Source organism: Toxotes jaculatrix, chromosome 14 (assembly GCF_017976425.1).
Source record: "Toxotes jaculatrix isolate fToxJac2 chromosome 14, fToxJac2.pri, whole genome shotgun sequence".
Lineage (NCBI taxonomy): Eukaryota > Metazoa > Chordata > Actinopteri > Toxotidae > Toxotes > Toxotes jaculatrix.
The window spans coordinates 24,204,202-24,214,595 of NC_054407.1; the positions used below are offsets into that span (position 1 = coordinate 24,204,202).

General features: G+C 44.0%; 1 protein-coding gene across 1 annotated transcript in view; it reads right to left on the minus strand.

The window, feature by feature from the left end:
* Positions 1-9,853, minus strand: part of myo10 (myosin X) — a 115,348-nt gene extending 105,495 nt beyond the window's left edge. The window contains exon 1 of the mRNA XM_041054559.1: positions 9,403-9,853. Within this exon, the coding sequence (XP_040910493.1) occupies positions 9,403-9,423 (21 nt within the window). The 5' untranslated portion in view covers positions 9,424-9,853. The remainder of the gene's footprint in view (positions 1-9,402) is intronic.
* Positions 9,854-10,394: the final 541 nt, after the last annotated feature.

A 10,394-nucleotide genomic window follows, 5' to 3' on the forward strand; every position in this document is an offset into this window, starting at 1 on the left:
CTGAACGAGACTATTTGATCGACCACTGCTTCCAAGATAAAGACCTAACGTTGAATCTAAAATGTGAATCTACAATAGAATCTAAGAGTAAATAAAAAAACAATAATAATAAGTAAAATTACAGAAGAAGAAAATAGAAATTCTCCAGTAAAGTAGCAGAACCTCTGTGAGACTGAGGTACTTCCCACGCCCGGGAGTCAAACTGCAAACAGCAGAACATAAACATACGACTCTGAAGGACTCTCTGTATATTGATCATACACAGTGCAATAACTGTTAATGGACTCCAGGAATCAGGAGGGAAACCGTGATGTCTGAAGAGAAGAGATGCTCTGATTGCCTTTTCGGCTCCACACTGCCCCGGAAAAAAAAAAAAAAAAAAAAAAAATCAATCAGCTGCATCACATCAGATCCTTAATGACTCAACTTTTCAGCTTTCCATAACAGCCACAGCAAAAAGACTCTGTGGAGGCTTCAGACGAGACGACCTGCACTCTCACACGGTAACAGGATCGCACAAGAAAGAGCTAATTAGTGGAAATGGATGTTTGGTTTCTCGGGTTGTGCCTAGCCTCCACTTGTGTTGTGTTGTGTTATGTTGTGAGTGTTTGTGTGGACGGGGGTTTCCAGGAAGCTGCTGTGACCATAGAGCTAGGATCAGATAACCTCCCTCCTACTTCTCTCCCAGATCTGATCAGAAACAGAGCTGTGTGTATCTGAGACAATAACCAACATCCTTTTAAAGTTAGAGAGAAAAAATTCAAACATTGTTATTCAGGGACAGTTGATTTGTTTTTGGGGGTGGGAAGTACGGATGCAGTGGACGAACTCGTGATGACTCTTCATTTGCATATTGTGATCATTCACTCCGACTGTGAATGAAAGCAGATGAGAGGAACACAGAACGCAGGCCTGTGCGACCGAACACCTGCCTTCAGCCATACGTTCGCCCTTACAGGCATTTTCTTCTGCCCCTCTGGGGAACGGAAGAAGGAAGATAGCTTCCTTCCTGCAGGTGTTTCCATTAAATTATTACAGCAGTTTGTCAGACAGGTGGATTCCTGGACTGTTATTTTGTGGGCCAGGTGTGTGTGTGTGTGTGTGTCCATGGGTGTGTATCATCCAATACTTTGTCCGTGACAAGTGTAAACTGCCTTCAGGTATATGAGTCTCATAAATTACGACACAACCACTGCACGAGCCAAACTGCACAACAACCTGAGCAGCTGAACATGAACGTGACAGACAAAACGCACAAACCGTGACTCCTTTGTGTTTTTTTTTGTTTCAGTTGCTCTGATTTTTTCCTCTGACTTTTCTTTTCTCTTCTCTTGTTTTCATTGTTTTGTTTTTGTTGTTTAAATTGTGTTGTTTCATCGGTGACGTCAGCTCCGTTACTTTCTGATGTTTATGCCTGGATTGTTGTGCAAACGGCTGAAACAATCAACACGAAACTATTCACCAGCAATTCTGACAATTAATAATTAAACTCATTTATTAAGCAAAAATATTAATTTTCTGGGTCCGACTTCTGAAATGTGAGGATTTGATGCTTTTCTCTTTCAGACCGTTGTAAACTGAGCAGCATTTAAGTTCTATTGTTCTCTGAAACTATGATTTTATTTCTGTTGATTATTATTTGGCAGCTTCTTTGTGGCAGCTTATGAGGATCCAAATAAAGAACAGTACAGAATAATGACAAAGGATCAAAGAATGTCAAGAATGATCAAATGATGTAAAGGAAACGAAGCACACTCACAGATTAAGCTGCAGAGTCTCACATATCAAAACACTCGTCTCCCTCCAGCTGCCTTCCACAGGCAGAGTGACAGCTCGTCAGCGAAGATAAATCAAACTGGGTCGGATCCAGAAACTTCCATTGCTGGTTTTAATTGACCATTTCAACAGTGGGGAACCACGACGCAGCAGGACGCTGAGGGATTAGTGTCAGGAGAGCATCTCAGATTAAAACCCACTCTACTCGTTTTTTTTTGTTTTTTTTAAAAATATCGCCTCCGCAGCCACCGAACCGAGACATGACCTCTCATGCAGCAGAGTAAAGGTTCGTGCATCCGGTTGGATGCATCGGAGGGAAAATATGTGGACGCATCACGTACAGAGCGACGGTTTTTAACATTATCTTAATGGAGTTTCTGCTTTATTACACAACGACATCGAAAGGTCAGGTGACACCGAAGGTCACGAGCTACATCTGAACCTACACACACTTTGACCTTCGTGAACACCTGGACACTCAGACACTGATTTTACTGTCTGTGCTGAAGCTTCAGAGGCTTCAGGCAGTGATTGGAGCTAAACAGCTCTGAGTTTGTAATTATCACACCGGATATAATCGATTTTTACTCAGATGTTTTTGATGTTTTCAGAACTTCTATAAATTGACATAAATCGCAGCTTTTTTAGCTGTAGTTGGTGAAAAATGACTGTCAATGAAAAATTGACCATAATAAATATTTTGTTAATGAAAATAAAACTGGCAACTACAGCTGTGAGTGACCTTAAATAGGTTAAGCAGATTGAACATTTTATAAAATTAAAAGAACAGACATTTTCTTGGAATTCTAATCCTCAAAACTGGTGCGTTTGCAGTCAAAACATATGTGTGAGATCAGCCTTCACCTCATCCTCGTCGACCGCGACGGCAGCTTTATCACAATAACACAGACCTACATACACAAGGCTGCTATTGTTGCACCTAAATCACGGATTAACCTTCAAACTGAGACAAGAAGCAGACGTGAAAGAACCTGGAGAACAGCGTTATGGAGCGCTTTGGAGATCAATTCCAAAATGCCTTATCTTAAAGGAAATAATCCCGTGGTATGTGAATGACGGTGATCTGGTCACACGAGCGGGCGCGGAGTCGGCCATGTTGGTGCCTGCAGCTTGTAAAGTCGGGTTTAAGGTCTGTTTATGGCTCGGTGATGTTCACCATTCCAAGATTTCAGGAAGACACCTGAGAGGCCTGAGTACGCACAAAGTATCTCACTGACTCTGGAAACTAGAAGCTGGAAATTTGACTTGATTGGCAGATGGTTTACTTTTACTTTTACTTTTATTTTTACTTTTACTTTTATTTTTACTTTTACTTTTACTTTAGTTCCTGTGGTTCCATAGTTCCAAAAACCCAAGAGCCGACAATCAATTATCAAACTGACTGAAACTAAATTTCTGTCAATCAGTCAATACGTTATTCATCTAATCGTTTCAGCACCGTCTTTTTCTCTTCGTCTTCAGCTGCAGGACAGTAAATCTACAGCTGAAAGCAATAAGTTGCTCAACGACACTTCAGCACGGTGGACGCTTTAAGATTCCGCCACTTCAAGACCACCGTCTCGCTACCTGTTTCACCACCCGTCTGCTGAGCTGCTCGTTAAAATGATAAATTTAAATGAGAACTGTGGAACGCACTCTCCACTGCAGCCAAAGGAGGAAATAAAAATAAATAGGTTTCCTGTCTGAGCCTGGATCTGGAACTACAGGCCTGAGACTTTGTTTAGTTTCCCACAGTCACGGTTGCCCCTCTGCCCTACACAGTCGGTTGACAGCAGTGAAACCAGTTTAGGATCGAATGCAGGCGGCTCTGGCTCACATCCAGAGTGTCTGCCTCCTTGAGTAGGTGTTATTTCAGCGGTGGCGTTAGAAGGCACGACTGAGCCAGCGGCCAGACTCCACCGGCTCGCTGGGTGTTTTTTTTTTTTTTCACTCACAAAATGACGTGAGAAATAAGAACCAGGCTCTGTGTGTGTGTGTGTGTGTGTGTGTGTGTGTGTGTGTGTGTGTGTGTGTGTGTGTGTGTGTGTGTGTGTGTGTGTGTGTGTGTGTGTGTGTGTGTGTGTGTGTGTGAAGAATATTTCTGCCTGTAACTTAACTTCCAAAGCAAAGAAGCAAGACACCGTTACAGTTTGGAGTCCAACTCCAGCTATACACATTCACACTATGTGGCCAAAAGTATGTGGACGCTCCTGTTTTTCCTTATGTCTGGGCCTCTTAGTTCTAACAAAGCAAAATTTTGTTGTTACAACATATAATGATATTTTAGGATATGGTGTACTTTTGTGCCAACAGATTGTGTTTGTCCTTTTCCTGTTTCAACACGACGCTGCCCTTGAGCACAAGACCAGATCCACGGAGAAATGCCTTCACTGGTTTCGGTAATTAGCCGACATATGGCCTGAGTTTTTGGGTGTTCACATACCCGTTATTAACTAAACCACCTCCATTACAACCCGGCAGCTCCACTGAGTGAGAAAGGTCATGAGACTTCATGTCATGAGAAACTGTATCTGTATTCTGAATTTTCTTTTCCTCTGACTGACTTTCTACGAAGGCAGGAGTGACTGCTGGGGATAAACAGAGGACAGGACAGTTATTTGCCTCTCAATTGCCTCAGTCTCTGATTGGTCACTTGTTAAGTTGACCCGAAAAGACTCCAGGCCAAACCAAACCTGCAAACTGAGCAAGAATTCAGCTGTACACACAACGCAGTTGTCCTAAGAGGACAACGAGGAGCGGGGGCGTCTGCACTGCAGAAAATGACAAATCTGCAAGCTGTTTAAATTCCTTTCGGTTCCTTCTGGCTGCTCCACAGGTTTCAGGTTTCAGCCTTAAACAAGCCTGGAAGAAACCGAGGGACGAACCAGAAACGCTCTGACACAGCAGTGTAACTCGTACGGTTGAAATCATCGTTAAAATGAAGCGGTATAAAATGGGCAGGGCCTCTGTTTGTTGTGGTGAGCCTACTAACATCTATGATCGGGCTGTTACTTTTTATGGTTTTAATGAGAAAAGCAGGCGGCTGAAGGCTGAAGGAGGAGAAGGGAGAGAAGAGGCTCGAAGAATAAAAAAAGCTTTGTAAGTTTCAGGACTGCAGGAATGTTGAAAACCAGGTGAACGGGTGCAGTGATCACATCCTTACAGGCTTATTTTGGAAGCATAACCGTCCGTGTGATTTTCTTACAGCCATGAGGTGACAGCAAAGTTCAAACCTCCAAACAGCTCTTCGCCAACACTGAGCTCAGGCTGCCAAAGCTGTAGCCGCCGTAACAGTCCCACTGTGCTGGGCGTTGCATTAATGCAACAGGGCTCTGCCGACACGGACGTCTACAAACCAAGATATTCTGATGTATTACGACAATACCCAGGGCTGAGATAACAATTCAGCTGACTGAGAAAAGAAGCGCGATCACAGCCGTAAAGCAGAGGTTTCTGACCCGGTCACAAGATGAAGCCTGAGGGAAGCTGTGAGATTATCGACAGGATAGAAAAACAGAAATACACTGAAAAACATGTTGATGTTTTCACATACAGAGCATGAAGTTTTGGTCTGTTCTTTAATGTTCCGGGTCTTTGTTATCTGTGTCTGATAGTGCGATGCACTGTGTGACGCTGCTGCTGCTGCTGCAGAGTAAATTTGCCTCGACTAACACTGTGATCAGGTCAAACCCACACCTGAGGCAGAGCTGCTGTTTGATTGGCAGACAGGTGAAGGCTGCCTCACGCCACGCCCACCAGTTCAAATAAAAACAAACCCTGTAACCGTCTGAAAGGCTCAACTGACTGACTCCACTGTGTCAACACACACACACACACACACACACAGAGCACAAACTGATCTGCTGCTCACTGTTCACTGGTTATAATAAAACTGGATATTGGCCAATCAGTGACGCCCACCGACCAGGATTATTCTCCTCTGCAGCCTTCAGGGTGTCAGTCTTTGAAACGTGGATGAAACCTGCCTCATCCTGCCTGCAACAGCTGCTGCTCCTGGTTTCAGTGTTTTACACCAAAGAGTTTTTTTCCCCACTCTGAAAAAAAAGTATTCAGTTTCCTGGAATCAATTTTTTTCACATCAACGTGATAATATACAAAAACACAGAACAGGTCAGATTTGTGTCAGACAGGTAAAATTATTTGCCAATATTCAATATGATTATAATCAGGATGAAAGTGGATTTGAACCAGATTGATGATATGTTATAAGGGTTATATTCTGTTTAAAGTACTTCAGCCATTAGCATCTTAAATCCAAATACTCTGCCAACTTGTACTCGTCCTTAACACTTTAAATGAGGTCGTGTTTGTGCAGCATGTTTCTGTGTTTGGCAGCTTTTCTCTGCCTCAGACTAAAACCTGCACAGGATGAAAAGTGACTCTGACAGTCGCTGGACAGGAAAACTGACCAAGGAGTGAAAATCTGCAGTCTGCATTTCTGGTCTGATTCTATTTATAGTCCCTGGACTGTCTCTGGCCCAGACTGTTTTGGCTGCAGCTCAGTAATTAGAGACGAGAAAGCTCCTGCTAAAAGATGTGTCATTGTCAACACATTCATGTCTCTGTGGTTTGGGTCAATGTGCTTTGCTGTGTCTATTCAGCGTAACATTCAGGGGCTGGTGTCTCTGACCTCTGACCTCCAAAAAAAAAAAACAACTTTAACTCAGCAGAGATAGATAGATAGATAGATAGATAGATAGATAGATAGATAGATAGATAGACAGACAGACAGACAGACAGATAGATGGGATTATTCATAGAAAGCCTTCTCCTCATCATCCTCCTCCTCCTCCCAAAGCACTGAACCACAGTCGACTCAGTGACTACAGACGTCAGGCACTGAAAATAACATAACATTCTTTAGGACCACTGTACTTAACACTGGCTTGTTTACACCGGCTGAAACACCGAAATCTGAGATTAAACAAACGCATTTTTTAACACCTGAAAATTCAGGTTTACGCACAAAAATTCAAGATTAAACCTGAGAATCTTGAGTTGAATTGAAATATCTGTTTCAGAATATGAAACACCCGGGTGCTGGCAGGCGAGAGCAGGCATCAAAATCAAACTCCCTCCAAACAAGGATGCAGAAATGAACACAAAGCAGTTACTGACTTCAAGATGTAGCCACGACGCTACGTGAGTCTCAGTCTGCACAGATGAGGAGCAGCACTGTCTTTTACACAGTAAATTTACTAAAGGAGTAAACCAGGAATCATGAAGCAGTCCCTCACGATAAGAGAGCAGCTGAAGGTTCGATGCCCTTTGTCAACAGAATGTCTTTGTCCAGCCTCAGTCACTGAGGGTCCCTCATCTAAACTGTGTTCAGTATAAATATGAAACACTCCAGTTTCCTTCCCAGTTCACACTCCTCCCTGCTCAGACTGTTGGCCTCCATCTGCAGCGACTGGAAACTGGTTTACTTCCTTGTCAAATGCCCTTTTCCTTAAAGACTGGACTCTTTGTTTCAGCTGTGATTAGCTGGCAGATATAAAGGCAGGCAGGCTGATATTTGAGACTACTGTGCACGCCTGCCTGCTTCTGGCACTCAGAAATATTCCCCCCCTCTCTCTCTAAGACCAGGGAAAGCTCAACAGCCAGATGTACTGTGCACTCGTCATGAGACCGGTACAACTCTGCTGCAGAAAAAAAAAACTCTCTTAAACCTCGGAGTGTTTGCTTTACTCAGCCTGAACGCTCAGACAGGCACCTATGAGCTCAGTCGCTATCACGACCTTTGGCCTTTCATACTGCTGAAAACCTCGCTGCATTTTGAAAAAGCATCAGGACCAATGAGAATCAGGCAGCCCTTCAACCAGGAAGCAGAGCATCTTATAACTGTTCGGCTGTCTAACTGTTCCACCACGACCTGAGCACAAACCAGTTTTAAAATCGCTTTCTGTGTTTTTGTTTTTCAGGAGCCAATCTGTCAGTGAAATGTCAGCCGCAGTGATGACAGACACTTTTCCTAAAGCCTCTGAGGAAGGAGAAAAACACTAAAGGATGACTCAGGTGCTGCTGCCGTTACCTGACGTCAGCGCCATCACAGAGAGGTGTGGGTACTGATGTCGTAAATCGACCGCAATGAATGCTTATTAGCCGTGAGTCACAACTCCAGAACGATTTCCACAGTCAGACTACTGAGATTAACCACCTGACAAACGGGACTGTGGTTTATTATCATGGTTGTTGTGGAGAATAAACCCACCTGAGCCGAGGTTACCCACCCACCTGCCGATATGTCTGTGAAGCTCACACGCTGCACACAGACTGACAAAAACCATTTGTTAGCCTTATCAGCTGATAATCAGAGAATGACTTTCTTTTCCCCTCCTATAGAAATAGTTTCTGGATTAAATGATTAATTTGGTCCATAAAACGTCAGAAAAAAAGCATCGCTATTTCTTAGAGACCAAGCTGATGTCTCCAGATGTCTTGTTTTGTCCAAACAACAGTCCCAAAACCAAAGATTCAGTTTCCAATCACCAAAGACAGAGAAAAGCAGAAACATGCTCAGAACTGAGGAGCTGGAACTCGACCTTAAACCATCAGCCAGCTTTCAAAATGGTTGCTGGTTACCTGCCTAATCGTCCGCAGTCTTTATAAGATGACAGGATATTTTACAGATGAAAAAAGATGGATCAAACAGCTGAAGACAGAATTAATTAGATACAACTTAACAATGAACGAATGACGTGATGAACACAGAGTGAAGAGCTGAACTTCAACGTCCACATCTGCTTCACCATAACTCCTCAATAACCAAAATACAATGACTGCTGGAGCCTCCATTAGGATTATTACCAAATAATTTAAAGCAGCTTTCAAAGCACTGAGACCGATGTAGTGTCAGAGAGTCCAGGACGATCCCAGCCTCAGGAATGAACTGACAGCATCTGCAAACGGAGGATCAAGGACACAAACCCCCCCACAACTGCCCTTTTTCATCATACAGCCATTCAACAAGTGGCTGTCTGCTGGCTGGCCAATCAAAAGCCCCCGGTGGGATGCAGGTTGAGAGTTCTATTAATAGCTTTACAGGGCTTTTTTTTTTCTTGGAGGAAACGAGAAGAGAGGTACGGAAATACCACAGATCCACCCGGGACCCAGTCCAAACCCCCGTCTGACCAGCACAGTCCCTGTTATACTCCTGTGATCTGCCTATAGGGGCTTACAATGTGTGTGTGGCATTCTTTAATGAGTCTGGGGCTAATCTGGAGTCATTTATTGCACCTTTACTCCTATAAAACCCCTGTCACCTTCCAGTAGGAAGTCACATCAGTGATCTGATGTTGATCTCACTGTGTGTGACATAAACATGATTTCTTTTCCCACTGATTTCCAGATTCTAGCAGTTTCCAGCAACTTTTCTGGCACTAACTGTGAGTTTGTGTTCAGTTTACAGCACTTTGTGGTACCTGAACCCAGCTCACCTGAGTGTTTGTACTGCTGCTGACAGGCTGCATGACTCCACAGGAATCAGCAGTGAGACGCGTCTCATTAAAGCAACCAAACACATGAAGCGTTAAAGCGCCTGAAGTCCCGTGTGTCCAACATGTTGCACGACTGAAACAGTCAAACAGTTGAGCAGTGTCTTCTTACCTCAGTGAAGAAATTATCCATTGCCCTCGTTATTTTAATCCCCGAGGATTTATTGTACGGAAACCGCGCGTCCGGTCAATCCACCGCATGTGTTGATAGTGTGATTCCAAGCAGAGAAAAATTCTGCAGATCCGAGACTTTCAGTCCATGATCTTCCTCCTGATCGTCTGCAGGATGGAGGACAGCGAGTCGGTCGGTCGGTCGGTCGGTCAGTCGGTCAGTGTGGAGCTACAGTAGCAAATTTACTCTTTGTTTCATGGGTTACTGCTCCAGCACAGACGCCAGCAGCTCTTTAAAAAACTTTCGCGTCTTCTCCTCCTGGAGCCCAGACTCGTCTCTGTGCGCCGCCGTGCGTCACTTCGGTCCGCGGCTGCGTCCGGTTCGGTGGTTCGTTTGTTTGGTCAACAGTCAAACGCGAGGCAGAAGAGAACTAACGAGAGGCCGGTTAAACTTTGGAGACGCTCACTCAGTCAGTCACTCAAACCGGCGCACAATAATCCTGAAGCTCCACCTCCTCCTCCCGCTGCCCCGCCGTCTCTCTGACTCCTCCTGCTGACACGGGGACTCCGGAACTGAATGAATGAATGAAGGTGGAGGTGGTGTTTGCAGGTGAAAATCAGGGTAAATGGATGAAAATTGTGGAAAGATTTTCTCGAGAGAGAGATCGACGCATCACTTTCTGATACTTTAGGAAAACTTTAGATTCTCAGAAAATTAAACACTTTTAATTTAAAAAGCTACTAAACTGACCTTAAGGTGAGATCAGTTTGTCCTTCAAGTTCTCAGAAAACGTGAAACATCAGCTAAATGCACCTTGTGGTGACTGTTTCACCAACAAATTCTTTTTTCTTTTTTCCTTTTTTGATTTTTGAACAGAAGTTTAGGACACGAGCGCCATTTATAAGTTTCAAAGCTCCCGGGAACATCTGTTTCCCAGGTAAAAGAAGGTGTTTCCAGATGTTTCCAGAGCAGACCGTCCTGACTCAAGGTCC